This window comes from Malaya genurostris, chromosome 2 (assembly GCF_030247185.1).
Source record: "Malaya genurostris strain Urasoe2022 chromosome 2, Malgen_1.1, whole genome shotgun sequence".
In the NCBI taxonomy this organism is placed as follows: domain Eukaryota; kingdom Metazoa; phylum Arthropoda; class Insecta; order Diptera; family Culicidae; genus Malaya; species Malaya genurostris.
In genome coordinates, this window is record NC_080571.1 from 339,570,204 (window position 1) to 339,597,356 (window position 27,153).

At 37.5% G+C, this 27,153-nt stretch overlaps 2 protein-coding genes across 2 annotated transcripts; both read left to right on the forward strand.

Annotated features, from left to right (window-relative positions):
* Positions 1 to 4,712: 4,712 nt before the first annotated feature.
* LOC131431756 (uncharacterized) lies at positions 4,713 to 21,832 on the forward strand. Its single transcript, XM_058597632.1, has 4 exons — positions 4,713 to 4,843; positions 4,906 to 5,143; positions 5,216 to 5,349; positions 21,389 to 21,832. Exons 1-4 carry the CDS (start codon positions 4,777 to 4,779, stop codon positions 21,688 to 21,690), a joined length of 741 nt encoding a protein of 246 aa, XP_058453615.1. The 5' UTR covers positions 4,713 to 4,776; the 3' UTR covers positions 21,691 to 21,832.
* A 144-nt stretch (positions 21,833 to 21,976) lies between these two features.
* On the forward strand, positions 21,977 to 23,698 carry LOC131431757 (uncharacterized). The gene is made up of 4 exons (XM_058597633.1): positions 21,977 to 22,371; positions 22,433 to 22,673; positions 22,735 to 22,868; positions 22,926 to 23,698. Exons 1-4 carry the CDS (start codon positions 22,308 to 22,310, stop codon positions 23,204 to 23,206), a joined length of 720 nt encoding a protein of 239 aa, XP_058453616.1. The 5' UTR covers positions 21,977 to 22,307; the 3' UTR covers positions 23,207 to 23,698.
* Positions 23,699 to 27,153: the final 3,455 nt, after the last annotated feature.

The following is a 27,153-nucleotide window of genomic DNA, read 5'->3' on the forward strand; positions in this document are numbered from 1 at the left end:
TGAAGGCTTTTTTCGAGGTGCTTAAACTTTTGAGCACTAGAACTTAACGAAAATAGAGGTGATCCCAAAATTTTGGCACTCTTATATATATAAAAGCGGTAAAAATCAACGTGTTTTGTCGGTTACGTCACTTATACAATCATATATCTGGAACCAAAAGTCACAACCATTTGATCTTCGAACTTGATCAATGGCACGACAGTAGCTTTCAAACGAGCCCAAGTTTGGTAAAATCGGATCAGGCATCTCTGAGAAAATTGAGCGCGTTCAAATACAACGCTTTTTGTCGGTTACGTCACTTATACAATCATATCTCCGGAACCAAAAGTCACAGCCATTTGATCTTCGAACTTGATCAATGATCCGATAGTAGCTTTCAAACGAGCCCAAGTTTGTTAAAATCGGTTGAGCCATCTCTGAGAAAATTGAGCGCGTTCAAATACAACGCTTTTTGTCGGTTACATCACTTATACAATCATATCTCCGGAACCATAAGTCACAGCCATTTGATCTTCGAACTTGATCAATGGCCCGACAGTAGCTTTCAAACGAGCCCAAGTTTGTTCAAATCGGATCAGCCATCTCTGAGAAAATTGAGCGCGTTCAAATACAACGCTTTTTGTCGGTTACGTCACTTATAGAATCATATCTCCGGAACCAAAAATCACAGCCATTTGATCTTCGAACTTGATAAATGGCCCGACAGTAGCTTTCAAACGAGCCCAAGTTTGTTCAAATCGGTTCAGCCATCTCTGAGAAAATTGAGCGCGTTCAAATACAACGCTTTTTGTCGGTTACGTCACTTATAGAATCATATCTCCGGAACCAAAAATCACAGCCATTTGATCTTCGAACTTGATCAATGGCCCGACAGTAGCTTTCAAACGAGCCCAAGTTTGTTCAAATCGGTTCAGCCATCTCTGAGAAAATTGAGCGCGTTCAAATACAACGCTTTTTGTCGGTTACGTCACTTATAGAATCATATCTCCTGAACCAAAAATCACAGCCATTTGATCTTCGAACTTGATCAATGGCCCGACAGTAGCTTTCAAACGAGCCCAAGTTTGTTCAAATCGGTTCAGCCATCTCTGAGAAAATTGAGCGCGTTCAAATACAACGCTTTTTGTCGGTTACGTCACTTATACAATCATATTTCTGGAACCAAAAGTCACAACCATTTGATCTTCGAACTTGATCAATGGCACGACAGTAGCTTTCAAACGAGCCCAAGTTTGTTCAAATCGGTTCAGCCATCTCTGAGAAAATTGAGCGCGTTCAAATACAACGCTTTTTGTCGGTTACGTCACTTATAGAATCATATCTCCGGAACCAAAAATCACAGCCATTTGATCTTCGAACTTGATCAATGGCCCGACAGTAGCTTTCAAACGAGCCCAAGTTTGTTCAAATCGGTTCAGCCATCTCTGAGAAAATTGAGCGCGTTCAAATATCTTCGAAAAGTGCACACACATACACACACACACACATACACACACACAGACATTTTCCGATCTCGACGAACTGAGTCGAATGGTATATAACACTATGGGTCTCCGAGGCTCCGTTCGAAAGTCGGTTTTTCCAGCAATTCTAATACCTTTCTATAGAGAAAGGCAAAAAGTGTTTCTGATCACGGTCCTTGAAGCCGACCTTGAGAATAAAGCCTCTCAAGCTCAAGCTAGCCATAGTAAAAGAGGCAGTTGAAGCCGCCCCAGACGGTCCCCGTGGCTTGACCAGGGACAAGGGGTTTTGTCTTGGTCGTTCTGAGTGAGAGAATAACAATACAGAGAAAGAAGTTCAGGTCATCCGAGAACAATAGCTTGGGAGATTTTATAGCTCTGCAGAGGTCGTTGATAAACAATACAAAAAGCAGCGGACCCAAATGGCTTTCTTGGGGAACACCTGATGATAATGAAAACGAAGAAGATTGTATGTTACCAATACGTACAAAAGCACTGCGTCTAGTCAAGTATGTCCTAATCCATTGTATCAGCCACTTCGGAAAGTCAAGTTTGCTTAATTTTTCAACAGCAAGTCGATGAGGAACTTTGTCGAATGCCTTGGATAAGTCAACTTGAATCGCGTCCACTTGTTTTTTGCGCTGCATTTGATCGATTAAATCAGAAATGTAGCACATCAGATTTGTTGTAGTAGAACGTTTCCTCACGAAACCATGCTGTTCATCTGCGATAATGTGTTGCACAGTCTCATATAAAGCATCGTGTATGTTAGCATATGCTCTCTAGCAATTTAGGTAAGCAACTAAGAATCGAAATGGATCGATAGTTATCTACGTCATGAATGCTGCCACTCTTGTGTATTGGAATTATTGCAGCAATTTTCCATGCACTCGGAAAAACACAATCCGCGAAAGAACGGTTGAATATTATAGAACCGGGAAATGCGAGTGCAGCTGCACAGTTTTTGATGAAAACCTGCACCTTTTGAACCATCGATAGTTAACATCTTACGGAGGATGTCTTGTTGGCTAAAAAATATACGTGGAATATCCAGATGATAATTAGGCAAGCCGCTCAAGTACGATTCTGACAAGGGTGATGAGTTATTACTTAGCACACTTTGAAAGAACGACGAGAACAGGTTCGCCGTGCCCAACGATGTTCCGGCTGAAACTCCTTTGTAACGATCGTTAATAGGAATGGCTTTAGATTTGTTACGGCTGGCGATGTAATTCCAAAAAGAAGTTGGGTTGTCTTTCACGTTGCTCTCAATACGCTGCACATAATTCCGAATACAAGTTGCGTTCAAAGAGTTGTACTGGCGTTCTAATTCCCGTGACTCTGCTTTATGCCATGTGGACTTGGTTTTGAAGTACCGATTCTTTGCCTTTCGCAAACGATTTCGTAGACGCTGCAGTTCGACGTTTCTCCAGGGCTGTTTGAATTTCTTTTGAAGAGAACGTTGTTTGATTGGTACGTTATTCTGAATAATTTCATACAGTTTGGTGTAAAAAGATGAGACAGCGTCATCAATTGGGTCACCGAGAACGATTTCGGTCCAGTCAACCCCATTAAACAGCTCATTCAAGTTAGAATAATTCGCCCGATTGTAATTAAAAGTTGGTTCAATTCCATCTGGTATACAAGTTTCAGTAAGATTCAGGTGAAGCAAAAAAGGATTGTAATGACGGTCAACTTTTATCAGTGGCCAGGGTGGTTCGAGTAAATCAAATATCACAGGTTTATTTGTTAGAGCAAGATCTAGTAATCGTCCGTTCATGTTCTTAAGATCATTGATCTGCCGCAGTCCGTTCGATAACAATTTTTCTACTAAAACAATTTCATGCTTAGAGGATGCGTTAATTGGAAGCAACGAGCTTGTAACTTTTTCATAACGCAACAACATCATTTTCAGCAGCCTGCTTAAATATCTCTTGAACACAAGACGAGTGTGTATCATACAGGGCCACATCCGAATTAGGTGGAAGATAGACAGCGCAAATGAACAAAGAAAAGAGTTTCAAATTAACTCCAACGGTCACTTGTTCTAGCTGCTGGCTGTTTGCTGTTATTGAGATACTATTTACATCTCTTTTCACTCCAACCAGCACTCCGCCGCCTCGCTGAAATGAGCTGGTGTTTGAATTTCGATCGCATCGGTACAAGCAGTAACTGTTGGTAAGCTCACTGCGTTATGGCGACTGTACGTCAAACCAACTAAAATTAATAAATTTCATGTATTTTTCAATGCATACTGCAAGTATTTGCTCGTAATTATGAAAAATGATGGTTACTGAAAATGAAACTTTTCACGTTTTATTTTTTATAATGAGGATACATAAACCTTCTCTTGGAGGGTGCGTATTACCCCATCTTCCCTTGTTTGCATTTCGCCTTCGACTCATCAGCACAAAATTTAATTTTTAGCAAAACAAAAATGAATCAATTGTTACGAAACAGTCTATGTTGATCAGTGAAAAGTTACCGTCATCTCGAACAAAATGCTCAAATCAATGTAATGTTTAAAATTAAGGCTCTACTTGAATTCTAAGTAAAATCGTCGCCCCCAATTAAAAATTCTTAGAAGATATTCTAGTACAATTTTAGAAAGCATACGATAGTAAATGTAATTTGCGTTTGCGTTTTTCAACAATGGCGGCTTTTTCTAAGATTAAATGTTGAACCTTAATCGTACAAGCTCAAACTCAATGTTAGTGGAGTTTGCTCATCTAGAGATAAGCCAATGACGGTGATTTTATTCACAGCTGGTACTTGCAAACGGAAAAAATGATTTTATTTTCACACGATGCCACCGTAAATAAAAACCGTTTGAGCTCGATGCATTATTCATAAGGTACTTAAACCGTTGGTTATTTGATTTGAACATGATTTATACTGATATCACGTAAATGAACGATTCGGTGAAAACCCAGTGAATACCGGCTTCTAGTCGTGATCGAACAGGTATTTTTAATTTAAAATATCTGTGTTTACAGTTCGATATTTCTCTGAAAAAAAAATACTAATTATTAGGAACCTCATCGAGGGAGCAACCTTTCGGGAACCTTTTCCATGTCACAGACGGAACAATAAATGGATGATGGTTTAATCGGAAATAGCAATCTGCTTGAAACAATGATAGCTTCTTATACAAGTTATTACATCGTTGAGAGCATTCTCCCTCCTAACACGATTGATGAAACGATGGTTTCTAATCGAGTACTGCTTCTATAAAACAATTGGGGCAGAACAGCTATGCTTTCATTAATTAAACAGATGCATTGAATTGTGTTCTCCTCTACCGGAACCGTTCGCGATGATGAAATTTTTGCTTGGCAATTTTCTGGTGATTTTAAGTTTTCAGTACGGAAAAACCCATGTCGGTAGGGCAACGGTACGATCCGTAAGACTGGACTCGGTAGTGAACTAATTTATCGCATTTCAGCACCCGTTTTGAGTGTTTGCTCGCGCAGTGATCCTAATCTGGAAAAGTGCATCACGGATGTCGTGTACAGGATCCGGCAAAATGTGGCCACCGGGGACTACGGTGACGGCAGGCTGGCACCGAGACTGGATCCGATCTATTTCGATCGGTTGGCCATCACCAATGGACCCGGATTCCGGATGATCCTGTCCAACGTGACAATTCAAGGCACCAGCGGATTTGTGATTACCAAAATTCGGTTAGTGTGGAATGAGAACGAGAATGAAAGTGAGAAGAGAGGTTCATGTGTTTTAAATTCATTGTTTTTCAGTGATAATTTGGCTCAGAAGAAATTCGATATTGTAGCTAAGCTGCCCGTAATGCACATTAACGGAAAGTATGACCTCAACATGAACATTCTGCTGCTGAAATCCACTGGGAAAGGCAACTTTAATCTGGTGCTAAGTGAGTTTACTTATTGATGTTTCATATCTCATTGACTGAAAACCATTTGTTACAGTGAGATTTGCTGTCTCTGTTCGATAGAGTTTAGGATAAGATAACACAAGTGATAACAGCTGTGTTGCATAATTTTCGAAATATTAAATTCTTAAAGGCGAAGCAAAAATATCCAACAATTCGTTGATTGAAAGTTGAGTAATCGACAAAAAAAGCATGACGACTCTACAAATGATATGAATGACTATTGGTACAATAACCCTAGAACACCCCGGTTCTCTGTATGGATTGAGTCCGGATGTTTCGATATAGCAGGGGGATATTCTTTATGCATTGTGAGTGACTTCGAGTTTTCCATACAGAACGGATGTATCGCCTTCAGTCGGTTTTTGATGATTGGAACGGCGGAATTGGACATGCTTGACATGTCCTTGCAACAAGACAGTGCCACATGCTACACGGCACGCGAAACAATGACCAAATTGAGAGCCGCTTTCGGTGAACAGTTTATCTCACGTTTTGCGCCCGTCAATTGACCGCTTAGATCGTACGATTTAACGCTTTCGGACTATTTTTTTGTGGGGCCATGTTGAGTCGCACCGCTACGATTGATTAGAATATAATACAGTGTGTCTCCACTCATCTGGCAGTTTATTTTCTTGCCACACCTTAAGAAGGATTTTATACAGATCATCAATAACCTGAGCGCTTCCATATTTGAAGAATTCCGAAGATCTACTCCGGGTGACTTTCCATTTTTAAGAGAATTCAAAATGCGTTTAATACCCATTTTCGAGGGCCAAGCTGATAATGTATCATCTGACTATTCTGGTGGTAAATTTGGAAACCATTGTCGCCACTCGCCACTGTCTTCAGAATTGCAATCGACAAGACGTATGACCGAATTCTGGGTACGTGCAAGTTTTTTCTTTTTGAAACTTTTCAAATACTGATAAGTACGATTGATTCTATCGCTGGCACGATACTGGGATAAATCCTGGAAGAATTGTTTGATCTGTCTCTCCTCAAACTCCATCATTTTTTTACGAAAATTCTCCCTAGCATCTTGCAGCCTATAAAAATAATTAGGATTTTCCGATCTATTATGCCAAAATTTGTGTTTTTTTACAAAACATAAAGCACCTTGGCACTCGCTATTCGCTGGCACACGGGACGGCTTAAGTGTTTGTAATGCCGTTCGTAACTTGCGTTTGAAATGGTTGAAAGTATCATTCAAATAAGATGTTTCTGTGGTAAAATATTTATTTTCAGACAAACGGTTTTCGATTTTTTTCTGAATCGACTCGTTTTTTAATAAACCCACATCAATATCCAATTTAATCTGTGCAGGTATTCTACGTTGCACTGTTGGTTGCTTCGCACGGTGGAGTGTATCGATAAGTAGTTAGCAACATTCAAACAGTTATTACTCAGAAATGGCTTAATTTTTTGCAACGTGTTTTGCGGTAACATGTTTGTTTACATATCAATAACAGCTGCGCAATCGATTGGTTTCGGTGCGGTTTATCGTTTCATTGATGAGTCGAATTGATCCGGAAAAGTGCAAATACTGCAAATCAAAATCTTGTGATCGCTTAAATGTATAGGAACACATTGCATACGTCTCAAAAATAAAGTTATGGCATGTTAAAAGGTGATCAATTTGGCTATGTTTGCGTCCATTAGACCAGGTACTTTTGAAACCTATGCTTGCATTAGTATGTGTGCTCCTAACCGCAAGTGAATATAAACTAACGAAAAGTCGCATTTGTAATCCATTATCCCTGAATGTATCATGACCGGCGTATTTCCCAATAAGATCTGATTCCTCTCGAGAAAGGTTTATATGAGATAACTGACTCTTGAAATCACCTGCAATAATTAGTCTCTGTCGACTTTTCAACAAATTTACAATGCAACCGAGATTTGCATAGAAACGATTGGCTTTTGTATTAGGCCCATGAACATTGATTAAAACTAACGATTGAGTTTTGAAAAACGATTCGATACTGGGACCGGAATTCGAAATTCGGTGTAGCCGAAGTCATATAAATTCACCTGAGTAGCTATAATTTAAAATTGCTTCAAAATATTTGAAAATCAGTGTAGACATCTTTGAGGAATCGTAGTGCGAATTAAACTTTTGGGTTCCGAAACGAAAACTGAATACAACCAAAAATTAAATAAGTTTATTTGGTTATCGACTATCCAAATCTGCTAACCCGATAAATCTGATTAATTTATGTAAAGCTTGCTTCAGTTAGAATTGGAACAAAGACAATTGCCTGTATTTCAGTTATTTATTATTGTATTCAAGATCTTTTTTTTATACAAATGTAGCGTTTTCTTTATACTTTTAAGAAAAAATACGGATAAAATTATTCGTCACGGTTTTGAAGGAATTCTCGAATTTTTCCTGTAACACGGCTCAGTAGGCGGCGCACACCTTCTTCGTCCATCGTTTTAGCTATCTTATTCCACCAGGTCGTCATCTGATTGATGTCTTTGACAACGTTTCCCTTTGCCTTGAGTCTCCTCTTCATGATTGCCCAGTATTTCTCAATAGGGCGGAACTGGGGGCAGTTGAGTGGGTTAAGGTTTTTCGGAACAAACTGGACCACTTTCTCTGCATACCATTCTTAAACGGCTTTGCTGTAATGACAGCTTGCCAAATCTTGCCAAAACATTACGGGATGGTCGTGGGATCGAATGAACGGCAAAATTCGTTTTTGGAGACACTCTTTTTGGTGTAGTTCCGATGTCATTTGTCTTATTTGTAACGAAAACTTTCGTTTTTTTGCCGCAGGTGCAAATGCCCGGCCAAATCATGAATTTTCTTGCAAATTTGTCGGCAAAAACAAATTTAAATTTGGCTGGAACATTCCCCCGAGCCGTTGCCAAGTAAAATTTTTGACCTGGGATTTGACCGAAGTCAGCCTTGACACAGGTTTTTTTCCTTCTTTCGGCTTCCATGTTGATTGTTTACAAAGTACAGTCGATTTTCGGAATGTCAAAAATCATACGTGAAGCTGACAAAATTCCCGACACGTGGGTGCCAAGAGCTTCCAAATCCGTCCACCAGGAGCGCCACAATATGAGCAAAAGTTTGTTCCAATTCTAAATGAAGCAAGCTTTAAAATGGAAATTTTTATACTAATCGCCCTGTATCTCCGAAACCGGATGTTGGATCTGACTGAAAATCAAGTTGTTTTATAGAATCTTAAAACTTTTCATTTGAATCTTAAATGATTCGTAGAATTCATTTGAATCTTAGATCGGCTCAGCCATCTACGAGAAAAATGAGTTACACAGTTTTAATTTCGTTTCACATATCATCATGTAGTTCCGGTACCAGAGGTTGGAACCAAACATAATTTAGGAACCTTGTTTGGGAGTATACGACTTTTCGTATGAATATGAGTTTGTAGAAAATGGTTTAACCATCTCCGAGAAAATTGAGTGAAATTATTTGTCACACACGCATTTGCTGATCTCGACGAACTGATTCGAATGGTATATGGCTGTTGTGTTCTTCTAGCAGTTGTTTAAATCAATATAATTATGGAATTGCTTTCAACTCAAAAATGCTGCCATCATCTGGTTTACATGTCATATTCGAACGATTATGTTGCCCAAAACGAACCGAGCTAAAATCGGTCCGAGGCAAAATATCATGCTGTACACAGTCTTTTGGGTACTTAGAAACAAATGTATGTAACAGTATAAAAAAACGTGTTTTATGTTGCTCCCAAGCATTTATTTGCCAGACAGCGCTCAGAACTTCTACTGCTGGAATAGGGGAAAAAGTCGCTTACACAAAAATTTCAATATCTCCGTTGAAAATGGACTATTAGAATTACTTATCTGTTGAGATAGAGACAAGAATCCAGGTCCTGAATTCCATTCTAGAGTTTAAATCTAATTAAGTTTTATAGTCCTAGACCAATTTTTATTTCGTAAATCCAGCTCTAAAATTCAATACCTCGTCCAGAATCGAGTTCCGAAGTCCAGATTCATAATTCAGTTCCATAATTCTAGTAATTTAACTGATTCAGGATTCTGATGATTTTTTAACTTTATTCCGGATCAAGACTCTAGAACTGAGTTTCGGAGCTGAATTCTGGATCCGAATTTGAAAACTAAATCCTGGACCAGAATTCTGCTGCAAACCAGCAACCTGATCCAGAGTTCGGTGTTCAGTCCTGAACAAGAATCCTTGTCTAGAATTCAGTTCCAGGACACAGATTCAGTAATCAGTTCTACTATATATATTTAGAATTCAGTTCTAGATTTCTGTTTTCAGAATTCAGATTCATAATTCAGTTCTAGAATATTCAGCGAATTTGAGTTTCAGTATTCGGGTCAAAATTCAGCTCCAGAATTCCAGATCCAGAGTTTAGATTCTTTCACATCAAAGACACTGAACCATCCATTTTATTCGTATTCATTGCACCCGGTTATGTCTCTAACATTACCCACCCGCCTTTTTCATACTTTATTTGGAATAATTGTAGAAAATATAAAACCCCATAATTTTGTAGAAGGTAATGCATAGGTTTATTCTTTTCTGAAAAAGTTATACATCATTTTACACACCAAAAAAAATTAACTTTATAGGTGACTTAATCTCCCATACGATGTAATTCATAAAGACCTAATTTGTCAAATGACGGAAAATCTCATTTGTAATGACTTAATGTTAGATGAGTTTGAATTTTACTGGTTTCGACTGTAACTTGCGTTCTGCTGTCAGGTGCGTCTGTATGAATTTAAATGCACCTTTTACCAACCAAGCAGATGCATGCTTCTGTGGTTCAGTCGATTAACAGACTTACTTGCGATTCAATGATTCTCGGTTCAAGTCGCGACGGTGGCTCGCAGTATTCTTTTTTTTTTGTCGTGAATACGACTTACTTTACTATGGGGCGCCTTTTCAAAATTAGCCATATGGAAGAATGGGCAGAACTTAATCGTGAATATCTCGACTTGTATTAATGGTAGCAACTTAATTCTTTCACCATTTCATCAAAAATATGATCAGGAATTCAGGATAATATTTTGAACAGTGTGCGATAATTACAAACAACTCAAAAATTAAGTTTTCTTAAAATTTGAAAACAACGCGGAAAATTCTTTACTTTCGCTTGGGTTTTTCGCGCAAGAACGACGATTTTGAGGTAGTCAGGCACATATCTTCAACTGAATGCGTATAAAAGGGGAACCGTGGTCGAAAATCGATCAATTCGTCATCTAACACTCGATGTGGATAGACGAATAACCTACTACGACTAATTTCGATTTTGTTTTATTTTTTATTCGCAGTTGTCTACCTACCCAAGCTATGGGTAAAAACCGCCATAGATCCGAGAAGGATCCAAAGGATGCTAAGCGTCTGAAGCCAAGTGATGTACAGGTAAACGACCGTTTGCTGAGTAAAAACCAATATGCTGATCTGCCAGTAGATGTCGAAGAGGAACTGCAGAAGAAGGAAAAAATGCCGCCTTTCTACCTGAAGGGCTTCCCACCAACTCTACGCTCGGATTTCAACACACTGATCAGCAAAGGACTACAGGCAACAATCCGTTTATGTACTGAAGGCTACAAAATAACTGTTCCGGCTTTGAACCACTACAAAGGAGTGGAATGCTATCTGAAGCAGACAAAAGCGGAATACTTCACACACGATATTGCCGCCAACAAACCTATGAAGGTTGTACTTCGAGGACTACCCGACATGATGGAAGCCGAACTAAAGCAGGCACTGTCGGAGGCTGGACTAAAGCCTTTGATGGTGTTTAAAATGAAGCGACATAATACGGACAAAAAGTTTAGAGATCAACTGTACCTGATTCATCTGGAAAAGGGCTCCATCACCATGAGTCAACTGAAAACGATTAAATCGTTATTTCACATAATCATCGAATGGCAAAAGTATAAACCGGTACATCGGGATGTCACACAGTGCACGAACTGTTTGAACTACGGCCATGGAGCGAGGAATTGCCACATGAAAAGTCGGTGCGGGAAATGTGCCGAAGCACACAATACCAACGATTGCCTTCTAGATGACATCGCTGTAAAATGTGTGAACTGTGATGGCGACCATCCATCTACTAGCAAATCGTGTCCCAAACGTGCTGAGTTCACAAAAATTCGACAACAGGCGTCCCGTAAACATTCAACGCGCAATAATGTTCCACAGAAGGATGAAATTAATTTCCCACGGCTCCCACCGAAGAGGGATATTCCGAATTTGCCGCCACTTCCTCGCAGCAATCCAAAAGATACAGCCGCTGGATCACAAAAAGAATCTTCCTCAAAAATCCCTCCTGGATGGGGCAATAATCAACCACAAGCAAAGAATGACTCTGGTGATTTATTTTCTGCTGAACAACTGATCGTCATTTTTGAAACAATGACAACAAAACTACGAAACTGCAGAACGCGGTTAGATCAAATCAACGCCTTAGGCAAATTCATCATCGAATATGCAATATAATGAGTTGGTTATAGTAAATTGGAATGCTTGCTCACTCAGGAGCAAAACTGCTGAATTGTCCGACTTTCTTCAAGAGAAGAATGCCGATATTGCTATTTTAACTGAAACTCATCTTAAACCTGAAATTTCTATTTTTATTTCCAATTACAGGATTCACAGGCTCGACAGGACAACTACCAGAGGAGGGGGAGTTGCCATTGCCATTAAACGATCCATTCAGCACAGGCTTCTGTCAGCATTTAAATTGCAACTCATAGAAGCCATCGGAATTGAGATTACAACGACGATGGGATCCATCATCATCATTGCAGCGTACTGCCCCAAACAAACCAATCTTCGAGATGGTACGTGTGCATCATTGAAGCGGGATCTGGCTATGCTCACTCGACGACAGAACAAATTCATCATTGCTGGGGACCTGAACGCACGGCATGAGCTGTGGGGAAACAGAAGACAGAATCGAAACGGATTCGTACTTGCCGAAGATTACGAAGCTGGACAATACAACATCTTCGCTCCGGATCAACCAACGCGACTTTCCAGATCGGGAGTTCATTCCATTTTGGATATATTCATCAGCAACATCGCCATAGACAGCTCTCCGGTTGTCTTCTACGAGCTCTCTTCCGACCACTTTCCAGTAATATTGACGTTGGGATCTTCACCAGAAACAGTGCCTATTCAACCACGGAGGAACTATTATCGCACCGATTGGGTCCAATTTCAACAAATCGCCGACCAACTTATTAATATCAATGTTCCACTAGATTCCCCGATTGAAATCGATGCGGCCCTATCTTCCTTCCAGCATTCAATCACAGTCGCTCGTGATAGGACGGTTCCAGTACAACATATGCCGAGTTCCTCTCTTCAAATCGACAGTGTCACCAAGAAACTCATCCGACTTCGGAATATCTACCGGAGGCAGTATCAACGAACTGGCATCCTAGATAGGAAGACTTCTTATAACAACTTAACTAGGATAATCCAGGAAAGGATATCTGAGCTTCGCAACAGGAACTTCCAGCAAAAGCTTCGAGAAATTCTCCCACATTCAAAGCCCTTCTGGTCCTTAACGAAGGTGCTTAAGAAAAAACCGAAGCCTATTCCTCCTCTGATGTCACCCCAGGACGCAGCTGAAGGAATACCTTTAATCACACCAGTAGAGAAGGCAAATGCGCTAGGCCAACAGTTTGTGTGTTCTCACAATTTAGGACTCAACATTGTTAGTCCATATGAAAGAGCCGTTGCTGATAGCGTAGCTGAGGTTGACCAATCAGACAGCTTGGTTCCTGAAGAAAGTAGAGTCACTGCGAATGAGCTGATGGCTTTTGTGAAAAAATCCAAAAATATGAAGGCCCCCGGTTTCGACAACACATTCAACATTGAGCTGAAACATTTGAGTATTCGCTCATTTGTCTTCTTAGCTAAACTTTTTAACAGGTGCTGGGAGCTTGGTTACTTCCCTTCAATGTGGAAGTTAGCTAAAGTTATCCCAGTTTTGAAACCGGGGAAAGATCCTTCCTTTTCCAAGAGCTATCGGCCCATCAGCTTACTCTCTGCCCTATCCAAGCTGTTTGAAAAGTCAATACAAAGGCGAATTCTTGCTTTTGCAGATGAACAGGATATATTTCTGGAAGAACAGTTTGGGTTCCGGAAAGGAAGATCCACCATCCACCAACTCACAAGGGTTAACAACGTCATCCAGCAAAACAAATCAGTGTCCAAAACGACTGCCATGGCAATATTGGATATTGAAAAGGCATTCGATAATGTGTGGCACGATGGACTGGTGTTCAAACTGCATCGGTATAATTTTCCCATGTATCTTATTAAAATTATCAAAAATTATCTTGCAGATAGAGCATTCCAGGTTTCTCTGAATAATGCACTTTCAGAAAGATTTACTATTCCTGCTGGTGTACCCCAGGGAAGTATCCTAGGTCCCATTCTATACAACATTTTCACATCAGACATCCCACCTCTTCCAGGTGGTGGTGTTCTGTCACAATTTGCTGATGATACTGCCATTCTTTACAAAGGTCGTGTCATTAATGCTCTGAAGAATAAACTACAGACAGGTCTGGACGCTTTAACGGAATATTTTACAAGCTGGAAAATTGTGATCAATGCAGCAAAAACTCAGGTCATCTTGTTTCCACATTCAAGATCTCCAAAACTTGTTCCATCAGACGAATGCAGAATACGATTCGGTGATGAGGTCATTCAATGGTCCGATGAAGTTATCTATCTAGGACTCACCTTTGACAGACATCTGATATTCAGGTCACATGTTGTCAAAATCGTTCAAAAATGTAGCATACTCATTAGGTCTCTGTATCCGCTGATTTGTAGAACATCTAAACTATGCCTGAAGAATCAGATGGCTGTCTATAAACAAATCATCTACCCCGCAATTGAATACGCAGTCCCTGTTTGGCGGGGTTGTGCACGAACACACAAACTTAGGCTTCAACGCATTCAAAGTAAGATCTTAAAGATGATTCTAAATCTACCCCCTTGGACAAGGACTAGTGAAGTACATGAGATGGCCTCACTGGATATACTAGAACAAAAATTCGAACAATTCTGCACGAAATTTGAAGAGAGGTGCTCAATCTCTGAAATACAAATAATTCAAAATTTGTACGTATTAGGTTAGGGATAGTTATAAGTAGGTAGACATTTTATAAATAATTAAAATAAATATTATGATTAAACATTAGTATGTAAAACAAGAGTAACTAAAACACCTAATATTAATAACGAATCGTATGAACAACAAAGATGAAAGGCCAATGGGTCAAAACACTTGTACTGTAAAATGTTGATGTAATACACAAAAATAAGATTAATAAACAGATATTTATGCAAAAAATGAAAATCGATCATTTCTTTTCGTGCGTTCGATGGAAGCAGACGTCGTGGGAGTGGAATCATCAACCAGCAGCGACGGAGAATGCACCTTCTGCGTGCTTACAACCTCAAACGCTCAGGTCGCATCTCTCATTCGCTTGCTGGCCATCAAGGCGAGAACCAGCAGCGACTGAAACTGGATTCTGAGTCTGTTATTGGATCTAAATTTAGGTCTTGAACTCAGGGTCCAGTTCTCTATTCCAGAATTCTATTCGGTTCTTCTTAAAACCATAATAATACTCCTAAAGAATTATGCGGAATTTACTTTACTGTACCTCTATACAACCCATTTTTGTCGTGAATACGACTTACTTTACTATGGGGTGCCTTTTCAAAATTTACCCTCTGAGAGAGTGATAAGAATCAGAACGCGTTCTAAGGAAGAGAACAAAATATCTGCTGCTGTACAACAAATCGTCCGGGAAAAATGTTCCGAAAAGTGGTGAATATCGCAGTGAGTTCCTCAATTTGGTCCTTGTGAATGCTAGAAACGAGTCCCTTCAGCATATTGATAGTTTCTTTCAATAAAATATGCAAATCCGAAATGAAATAATCGACATTAAAATTCTGTATGCGGCTATTTTTATAGCCGTTAGGACCGCCCATTAGTGAAAAAGCTACAAACGAAATCAGGTAGAAACAAGCCTCTCAACAAAACTTGAATCAGTTTGGATTCTATCGCCACTGCGAGCAGATGTGTTTTGTATCGTCTGCACGCTTTCGACAAGAGCGATTACGTCACAGCTGCCAGTCATTAGCATTGGGAAAAAAACAACGGTGGAGAGCATTGCACAATATCAACCGTTCTAATGGCTCTAAAAGTTTTCTAAAGAACTATTAAGATTTGTTGTTTGCAAATCGTAGGGAAATATCCTCAGTTTACTACAAATCAAGAACAGTTTGCTTAGATTTGTGCACTTTTCGTTGTGTGAAATTCACAGTAATCGAGATCAAGTGAAGCTTTCTTTGTTTTTGCGAAAAATGTGAAAAAGGGGAATGCGTGCATAATTCATACAATTGATATTCGGAAGTGTTAAGGAACATGTCAGTTGTTTTCGTATTCACGACATCCAGTTATGTCTCTGACATTACCCACCCGCCTTTTTTATTTCAATTAATACATGTTTGGAGTTTTAGACACAATATTAGGGTAACAGAGGTATTTTGGCCACTTCATATATTTTGGCCCACCTAACAAACTTTATGGATTTAATCGATGTTAAGTAACCCATGTTGCATCCATTTGAAGCTAATCGCATTAAATAACCTATTGCGGAAGGGTTTTTCAAAAATATTACAACATTTGGTGGATATTTTTACAAAGTGGGCCAAAATAAAATCAATCCTAAAGTGGGCCAAAATACCTCTGTTACCCTAAATGTTCTTCCACGAAAATTTGCGTGAGCTTCGACGCTCCATTTATGTGCATCTATTAAGATGTAAAATCACAGGGATTTTTTTAAGTGTGTAGGAAACCTTGTACCGAAGCGAAATATGCAACTTAATGCAGCAAACTTTTACAATACTTATAGGAAAATATATTCCTAATCCAATTTATTTTTCAATGAGAATATCCTGAGTACTATTCGTATGACTCATTTTCACTATGACCATGCTGAATGGTTAAGAAACGGAGGGCGTCACGCGTCTGATATTTCTGTAACTCACTTCTGCAGTGAGCGTAGAGATGGGCAATTCGCTCCTGAGCTATTCCAGTGAATCGAATCTTTAAAATGAGCTGATAGCTCACAGCACTTTTTAAAAGAACCGCAGCTCACCAGTTCACCGCACTGGTAAGCAGGGATGCCAGGTTCAGAGATTAATCTGTGTTCTCCAGATTTTCAACTTTTTGCACAGATTTAAAAAATGGCACAGATTTACACAGATTCTGAAATCGATCACAGATTTTTGAAATTGATCAACAAAATTACAGAGCGATAGGAAATAGTGAGACCATTTTTTTTGCTTACGAAATAGAATTCCGATCAGTTATTATGCACGGAACCACCCGCGATCCCATTTCAACCAGAATATTAGTAGATTTTATGAATTCGATTGGTTAAAATTTGGTACAACTAATCGATTGTTGTTTTAACTAAACAGTCATTTTTATTTTTCGATTAGCATACACGATGGTTGAAACAACTTATCTAACTGTTTGAAAAAAATGCTGTCAATTAGTGAGGACACATACCTTTCAATTTCAACAAATATTTTAGTTGAAATACCTGGTGTTGTTATTGAAACAAAATTCTGTTAGTTGAAAAATAAATCGGTTTTATTTGTTTTAGACAGTGTTGGTGATTGCCGAAAATTTGACAGAAGCTGCTATATTGCTATCTAAATTGTATACAACAAGAACTCGAGTCTCTCAATGCATGAACCGTGAGAGAATCGTGCTACATTCCTTCGCTCCACTTCATACTCTGAGTATTTCACGGCCCTTTAAAAAAATTACAGTCTGATAATGATCGTTGCTGTGTGGAATTTCCCAAAAGAGAATCGCAAGTTGACAATTACCGCAGAAAATCCAATCGATGATTCAACTTGATGATTCTCATACTAGGTTGCAATATTTCAAAACCCTTTGTGTGGAGAATTCACATACATTTTCATAGACACAACTTATACAAAGGTTATATGCAAATAGTTAGAATAAGCGGCAATAGTAAAATGATTCTATCGCAATTGTCAACTGCCTGTATAGAATCGGATCGCGAAACGAGAATAAGCGACCGTTTGTTGCTTCAGAGAGGATCCCCACAGCAGCGTGCTAACCTTTGATTCACAGAAATGTCATCGAGAGAAATTCGCTCTCGCGCTGGTGTCTATTCTATGTTAAATGAACCATTCCGGGTTTTTTGTTGCTGCGATGATATCCGTATCTCTTTGATGGCATTGATTCAATCGTTGAAGAGTTGCCAGTGAACGTTCTTTGATACGATAAAAGCCATCCTTGGTTTTAGACATTGGAAATAGTTGAATCAACTCGAACAATGTTATTGATTTGCGAAAATAATCAAAATATACTTACTGCTACACGTCATGATCTATTTGAAATAAGTTCGGTATGTTGAGATTCACGAAATAAATATCGTTGTTAAAATATAAACAGTATTTTATATTGACATGTAATATCATTAGGGCTGGGAAAACCACCGATCATTGCTGATTTCAAGTGATCTTAACCGAGGAATAAATTATCATTACGAAATCAGAACTGATCTGATCTCTTAGTGATTTTGATTTTTGTATGATCATGATCATGTCAAGTCGAAATCAGTAAAGATCAAAATTCTAAAAAAATACTTCTGATTCGATCGGAAATGATTGATGTAGAAAAACGTTTTTAATCAGCAAAAGTGCCCGGAGAGGCGAGTAAATTAGCGAAATTATTAAATTTACCTAAAACGAGTATTGAAAGATGATGCCTTCAAACGGTTGAACTAAAGTTATGCACTGATAATTTTAGTCAATTTATATGAGCTTGGGTGCATCAACCGCTGGGAAATCGAATTTTGCGACGGCAATTTAAACGCGCCATTCAAACGCAGCGCGTTCTGTGTGTTTGAAACCCTTCGCTCCTGTTACTTTTATAAATTATATTCATGTCAAAAAGCGTTTTATTGCTAATGCATGAGCATCATTATCGGTATCAAACAACTGGAAGTAAAACAGTCTGCTGGAAGTAAATCAATGATCGAATTTGAAGCATACAATTTTTGCGCATACCTGAAAGATTACGAGATGATCATTCATCAACATTTTCTAATTTGTCACCAAATCTTTTTCATCTTAAATAAGGTTAACTTTATCACAACACCGCTGTCAGATAAACACTTGTTATCATAAATTTCTCAATTCGAATGAACACAATTTCACCAAACGCTTTAATAATCGATGTTGTTTTCATTGACATTTTGAACATTGTTTCAACTAAGAAAGTTGTTGATTTTGCATTGCGATTATTGTTTTGCTTTCAACTGTCTCCGGCATTTGACAGCATTCAAAACAACATATTTTTCAACTACTTGAATATATGCAAATCAAAAACCATATTGGTTGAATCAAAAAGAAATTAGTTAAATCAACTATCGCTAAAACCAAAAACTGCGATATCGTAATTTTATGATCGAAGGGTTCTCCGTGTGGAAACGGGGAAACGTGCACAGATTTTGCAAAGACAGGTTTTTGGCTTGATCACAGAATTTTTAAAAATTGACCAGGCTTCCCTGCTGGTAAGGTGGAAACAACGGCACTTGAAGAGAGAGTTATAAATGAGAAGAAATGTGTGCATGAGCTTTTGTTCATTCTTCCAAATTGGCATCTTCTTTAACAGATTGAATGAGCCATTATAAATAAGAAATCTTACCTCTCGCTTAGTAGGCTAAGGTACATTCAGGGATGCCACTTTTGCAGACATTCTCAAATATGACATAATAATAATTCGCAGACAAGTTAGTTCGCATAGAATTTTTCTTTGTGCATCAATGATTTCGATCACGCATAGGAAGGCAAAACGGCGCTCAAAACAAACCTTTAGTTCAATCTAAATGAGCTGATGAGCTAATAAATTGAATCGTTTCTCTTTAGTGAGCTGATCGGTTCGGAGCTGCTCACCGGTATGAGCTGCTTCGCACATCTCTAAGTGAGCGTCGCACGATCAAGATATCGTCTTAAAAAACGTGTTGCTTCGCGATAACTCAATTTATTTACACGTTTAAAAATGAAATCTCTTCGTAAAGATTTGTACTTTTACAATACTTTTTTATATTTTGATTGTAAAACATTTTTCCCTTTTTTAAATATGCGTTGAACTTTTGATAATTTTTCGGATTTTCAATTTTTAAAACTCATTTTGAGAAGGCCTAAAAAAATTGCATCGAGTTCTCTTAGATTTATTATAATACTGTTAATTGTCAAAAAGTAAACAAAATAAAAATCACAACAATTTGCTTAAGTTGCGCGAGCAAGCATGAGCATGTTTATGCGTGTTTACGCGCACTTTGTAGTAGATACTTAGGTAATAGAGTAATAGATAAATCAAAAAAAAAACTGTTTTCAAAACAAAGTGAATATATCTCAAAAAATAATATTTTCACATTATTTATATCTTCAGCAAAAATACTTCAAATGTTTTTGCCTTTCTCATATAGAAAGGTCGACTCAGTTCATCGAGCTGAGCAATGTCTGTGTATGTGTGTGTGTGTATGTGTCAAATAATCTCACTAGGTTTTCTCGAAGATGGCTAAACCGATTTTGACAAACTCAGATTCAAAAGAAAGGTCTCGTGGTCCCATACGGAATTCCTGAATTTCATCCGGATCTGACTTCCGGTTCCGGAATTATAGGGTAAAGTGTGATCAATATTGTACATCGTCACTTTAAATATTTTCGGATGCAACAAACATGTTATGCATAAACAATCTCTTGGTTTCTTTTAAAAATCGAAGAGAAAATTTTTGAATAAAATACCACAATATTATATGTACATGAGAAAGGCATCATTACACCACTAGGTGGATTGAAACAGGTTTTTTCTTCAAAATGAGATAGAAAAAAAATTTTTTTGAGAAAAAAAATTATTTTTATTCGAAATTGGTGCTACCCCCTTAACAAAAATTAAGGTGCCACTTTCAAAAGAAGCGTAATATAATCTTGTAGAACTTCTTCGAAGACACGTAAGCTCTTAAAAATCAGAGAAAGTCAGTACAGACTTTTGACCGTCTTTTTCCAGTTATAGACCACGGCGGCGTGTGGAATTTTTTAAACGTAAATTTTCGAATTTCTTGTGAAGAAGAATTCGTTTGCGCTCAGATTCGCAATGTTCTGCAAATTTAACTTTGCTTAGGAAAGCTTCGAAACCTTGATGATATTGTTTCGCTAATTTTTTAGTTTTCTCTTTCAGAATTTCATGTTGAATTTTATTTTGAATATTTTTAAAAAAAGATCTCCCACCCTTTACCTTTGCTGCATGAGGGAGTTTATCCAAATCTACTGCATTTTTTCAAAAATGCAATGATATTCCCACAATTTTCTTTCTTAACTTAATAAACCTATTAGGCTCACTTGGCTTTGTAACCATTTTCACTAAATTTCTGTTTGAGCTGTTAGTAGAATATTCTAACTAAAAGTACTGTTGTTGTACCGTTGAATTCCACTATGTCACGTCATTACACTCTCACAAAGTCACTATTTTTCCGAAAGTGTATCAAACGTTATAATACAGATGCGTATTTCGGAATGTTATTTACATGCTTCTTCAGTGTATCGATTTTATAAGTTTATTGAAAGAATGCTGCAATGAAGTTCCTTTTATACAAACGTAAGTAGGTAAACAACAAAAGGAACATAAAAAAATCGAAAAGCAAAAAAACGGGGAACAGAAAACCTGGAAGAGTTAAGTGTTTTCTATATTTGTTTTTTTTTTTTTTTGATATGAGTAGTAACTGAAAAAGCCAAGGAGATTCCTTTGGTCTCGGTTTAATAAAGAGATGGAGTTATTTTTGAACATTTCTAAACTTTCTGCTGAATCTACAACAGTACTATTAGTGAGAATATTCTACTAACAGCTCAAACAGAAATTTAGTGAGTACTCACTAGTTTTAAAAAATTTCCTATCCTTTTCAGACGACACAATCGCCAGTATGCTGATGGAATACCAGGTGATTCCGACGGAAGGCAAAAACCTGGTCCGCTTCAAACCGATCGATCTGAAGCTCAAGTTCAACAAAGCTCGATTCCATCTAACCGGTTTGTTCAGCGGTGATCCGACACTGGAGCAGATCGGCAATCAGGCACTCAACGAGAACCCACATCTGATGCTGGACGAGGTCAAGCCGGTATTCGAGGAAAACCTGGCGCGAATCTTCACCGACATCTCGAACAGCGTTGTGCAGGGCGCGGAAGAATCGGAACTGCTTCCGCCATAAGCACTGACTGTCTGGCTGAGATCGTTTGGCTAAGGGCAAGAGGAAAACGGGGGGAGAGACAGTCATCTGATTGTTGCTTGTTTCGATATGACGACTGTATTGCGTGATTTTATGGTGCCAATAAAAATGAATCGTGTGTTGATCTCGTTTTATTCTTTGGAACTGGAATTAGTTTAGTGCCCATTGTTTTAGATTGATACTAAAGTGAAGTATCACCGATTGACCACATTTTATGATTGATCAGATGATGCAAAATTTTCAGTTTTATTTAAAGTTGAAAACAAAATAACGCAATTATTGTGACGATAAATTTGAATTTCAAAACATGAAACTCTAAATTTTTTAGATTTTTTTTTTTCAATTTTTGGATGTCATTCCTTCTCTCGATCACTTTGACGCAAAACAAAACAAAATCAATTTTGTTCTTATATCAAAGTGATCACAAAGGGAACGATGCTGCTGTGCTCGGTTTATGGTGATAATCAAATGTCTTCCTTTCAAGTACGACAGTTACAACATCTCATTAAAACTGTAACGATCAAGAACACTTCAACCAGTATAAATAGTCAAGTAAAATACCATTTTTCGAGCATTCTGTTACAAGATACCCGAAAAAAATGAAGCTACTGGTTCTAAGTCTTCTGGTGATCCTAAGCTTGACTTTTGGTCTAGCAAAAATTAGTGAGTATCTTTTTTCGGGACTAAGGTCATCAGTGGAAGTAACATTTATATGCTTCCGTAGATCCAAGTATATCCAAGATTTGTTCGAGAAGTGACCCACAACGACAAAAGTGCATCATCGATGTAGTCCACGAGCTTCGATCGAATCTTGCTTCGGAAGAATTTGGTGAGGGACGCCAAGCTCCAAAGCTGGACCCGTACGACATAAAATTGTTGCATTTCGAAAACCCATCAGGATTCAACCTAACGATGACGAATGCAACGATCACTGGCATTGGTGGCTACAAGATTCGTAGCTTGAGGTTTGGATTTAATCTTTATTTACTGGTGAATTCAATTGCCATACCGTTCTTATTTCTGCAGCGATGACTTATCGAAAAGAAGTTTCGATTTTCTTTTCGATATTCCGACGCTATATGGCAAAGGAAGATACGATTTGAATATGAACGTGTTGTTCGTTCCGGTGAATGGTAAAGGATTTTTCAACATGACACTATGTAAGTAAGAAATTGTTTTGAAGCCGAATTAAAATAATTATCACCGTTGAATTTCAGTTGACACGATTGCCGACGTGAAGACAAAATACTTCCTCGAACAGAGAGACGATAAAAAGTTCGTGAAATTTAGTCCGGTCGATATCAAACTGAAGTTCAACAAGGCCCAGTTTTATCTGGAAAATTTGGGAGATTTCGCCAACGGTGCTATCAATGCCAATCCGTCGTTGCTGTTGGATCAAGTCAAACCGGGCATTGAGTCACATTTGATGAGTTCACTAACCAAAATGGCTAACGCCGTCATTGATGGCGCGGAAGAACACGAGATTTTTCTGCCGTGAGGATTGAACCAGAGAATGGTATATTTAATTAGGATTAGTGAACAGTATTTTACTAAATCCAGGAGTTACTGACAAGTGCAATGTTTGAAAAGAATATCGTAAAATGTAAGCCCAAAGATTGCCTGTTGTGAACTGAAATTTACCACCGCTCATTAAAATATTTGGAGCTTTCCTGGATCATATTTCATACACCACAATGAGTAACATAGCATAAGTACGAAGTTTAAGTATAACCAATAAAAGTTGATTCAAGCGAACAATTGTTCTGTAACGAATTTCAAATAAAAGATGGCTTTTTGGTGAATTGGTTTCTCGTCAAAACATTTATTTTTCGTTAACGGCCAACGCACAGTGGGGAAAAATAGACCAAAAACGCGACGATTTTTTGAAGGCATGATACAGCTGACCACAAAGCACGTTTTTGGTATAAAATGGTCGGTAAAATCGATTCCATGTATTTAGAAGGACCGCACGAAACGCTATCATGTTCATTTTACCCCAAGTTCCCTTTTCATACTGCATTGTATTCGAGCTTAACTATATAACATAAAATCGAAGAACTTTCAGAAGAGCGAATAGAGTGTTTCCGATGTAAAAAAGTCTAACAAATCGATTGCATATAGTTTTATTGTCAGCAGAAAACTCGTTGCACCGTTTTACCCCATTTCTTTTCTAGTTATAATATTCAGTTGAAATATGATCTACAATCCAAAAGCAGATCCAATGCGATCTATCAATATTGGTTCATAATACGTGCAAAACATCTGTGATCCAATTAAACAAAATGGGAATGGCAGTACTAGCCTGTTTAACCCGTTTTACTCCAATTTATATCAAAAGTCGAATTTCTGGTTAAACTTTCTCTCGCATACCGAAAGCAGGCTGATTGCAGTTGATGAAAATCGATTGATATTACGAAGAAAGACCTGAAAATAGAATAACAAATGAATTCAATGATCGCACGAATCTTGTTATACCGTTTTACCCCAATTTACCCTTTAACTGAGTCTTAAGATTTAGCTCCACATTGAATTCATTTGTAATCCAATTTTCAGGTCTTTCTTCGTAAATCAATCGATTTTCATCAACCGCAATCAGTCTGCTTTCGGTATGCGAAAGAAAGTTTAACCAGAAATACGACTTATGAATTAAATTGGGGTAAAACGGGTTAAACAGGCTAGTACTGTCATTCCCATTGTGTTTAATAGGATCACAGATGTTTTGTACGTAATATGAACCAATATTGGTAAGTCATATTGGATCTGCTTCGGGATTGTAAATTTGAATTCAACATAAAATTATATTTTATGGAAAATTGGGGTAAAACGATGTAGCACGAAGCATGGGATCATGAACACTAGCTATAAATTATTATTTGAGGTTATATGCGAAACATAGAACTGTCTTGTTTAATAAAAATTGGTCCAAACACCGATCAGTAGAACTCTTTTTTTTTCTGTAAATTCGCGGAAGAAGATGACTGGGGGTAAAACAGAATACAGTTGTTTGCGGTCAATCTTATTAAAAACAATCCATTTATCTAACTTATGAGCATGTCAGGAATACCTTCCGATTGGTGGAATTGAATTTTTTCCTGAGTTTCACAGTTAGTTTTCAAAGTAAGAGGAATTGGAGCAAAACGGACATGATAGTGAATTTTGCGGATCTTCTAACTATCATAAATCGATTCTACAGAAAAAATTGCATTAGAAATACTACATTTGAAAATATTTGCTCATATTTTTATAAAATTATTGAGCAAAGTCGCGTTACAATAAAATATTTGTAGACATTTTGCCCTGAAGATGAACGTATAACCTTCGAAACGTAGGCCGTTAACGAAAAATGAATGCTTCGACGAGAAACCAATTGACCAAAAAGCCCGCATCAAATAAATTCTGTAATGAATACATCCAAACCTCCATTTACGTAATAATCGGGACTTCGTAAATCGAAAGAAATGATTTTCATTGTATGCAAAAATCTCTTTTTACGAGGTAGGTTCGTAAAAAAAGTTTATGTTATTTGGGATTTTGTTCGTAAAAAAAGATTACGTTTTTTGAGATATTGTCCGTAAAAAGAGTTACGTAAAAAGAGGTAATGTAAAAAAAAGTTTACGGAAACGGAGGTTTGGGTGTAGTTGGGACACATTGCAGACCGCTAAATTATGGAAAGGGATTGCGAAAATGAAAAAAATTAAAGGGTTGTATGCAAGACACGACCGAGCGCGATTACATTAACAATGAAATAATTCTAAGGTATCCATAATAAATACAAAAATAAAGATGATGGTGGATGCACTAAACAGCGACAAATTACAAACTTACTCTAATTTTTCATATCAAAATTCTTGAAAATATCCTTCAAATGAAAGTCAATTATGATGATTTCAAAGTTACTTAAAAGACCAATTTTGGATACGAACTACCTCAAGATATAAATCTGGACAAAAGACAGAGAACGTACAAACTTATTCATTTTATAAACAGCGATTAGAGAAGGTTTTATATATTTTATGATAAGACACTTGTTGTTTTGATGTAAATGATAATTTAACTGAAACTTTCGGTGACCCGAGTTTAGTGAGGATTCAAATGATACATGCAAAATCTTGAGTTTATCTCTAATACTACATTTTATTGGATCTGATAATTTTATATATGTGAGTCTGTGCAACTTATTTGTACTAAGCTAAGAATCTTTCGAAGCGTTTCCTGGTGGGACAACAGCTTGTTCAAATCGATACTGCATAACGATTTGCATTGCATTGCATTGTTTTTGTTACACTTAGTCTGGATCTCTTCTATAAGATTCTAAATCAATTTCTTACTATGCAATTAGGTTACACGATTATTGTTTAGTTCAATAATAGGGCTTAAGGAATTATGCTGAGAGATAGTTCTTTGTATTTGCCATTTAATTTAATTTTGTGCTATAGTTCATACTACGCAAATCGGGCGAGAGTATGACATCATTCACTGCGACTGTCATTGGCTCGTGAAAACATAGGTCAACTCAATCCAATTTTTCAATGGTATGCAATTGAAATACTTTAATGACGTTACCGCATTAGCTTGAGTTAATTGTTTTCGAATCGATTGGTAGTTAAATTATATAAATTCATCAACAAATGACTGAGTTATAAGCGTTCAAAATTATAACAGAAAAATATTACGCGGTTAGTTTTCCATTTTTTAAATTGACACCCAGCCTCGTACAGTGAAGAGTTAGCAAAAGCGACAATCCAACAAGCGAACGCATATGCAAGCTAGTCATCACCTCACTGGACGAGCTACTTGTTTCATTCGCAGTCAAGCATCAACTGAAATCAAGAAATGATTTGCATATATATATATATATATATATATATATATATATATATATATATATATATATATATATATATATATATATATATATATATATATATATATATATATATATATATATATATATATATATATATATATATATATATATATACTAGCTGACCCGTCTAACTTCGTCTCGCCCGATTTTTTTTGAATTTATGTTCTCGGACAGTAGAATTGTAAAACCTCTTATGCTGTTAATGTATCTTTCCATTACTTTACTGATTACTTGGCAGCGAGGAATTCATCAAAAAAAAATTCTAAATATGTTAAAAGCTTTTGTAACGCAAAAATTAAGCGAATGCACCATATCATCTTTTAAATCAGTGCATCGAATAGCGATTGTAGATCTCTCTCAAACTATGGTTTCGACATATGGAATAAAAAGTGAAGCAAAAATAACTAAGATGACTACTTTAAATTGATTCCACGAATTTTCAAAAGCTGCCCTCGTGACTTGTAGTTCGTCACTTCTCGTTAGTCTGGTGATATTATTAAATCGTGTTTGATCTCATTCTCTCTTGACTTTCGTCGAGTCAATTATGCCGAACTGAACGATCTACTTTCCGTTATCGA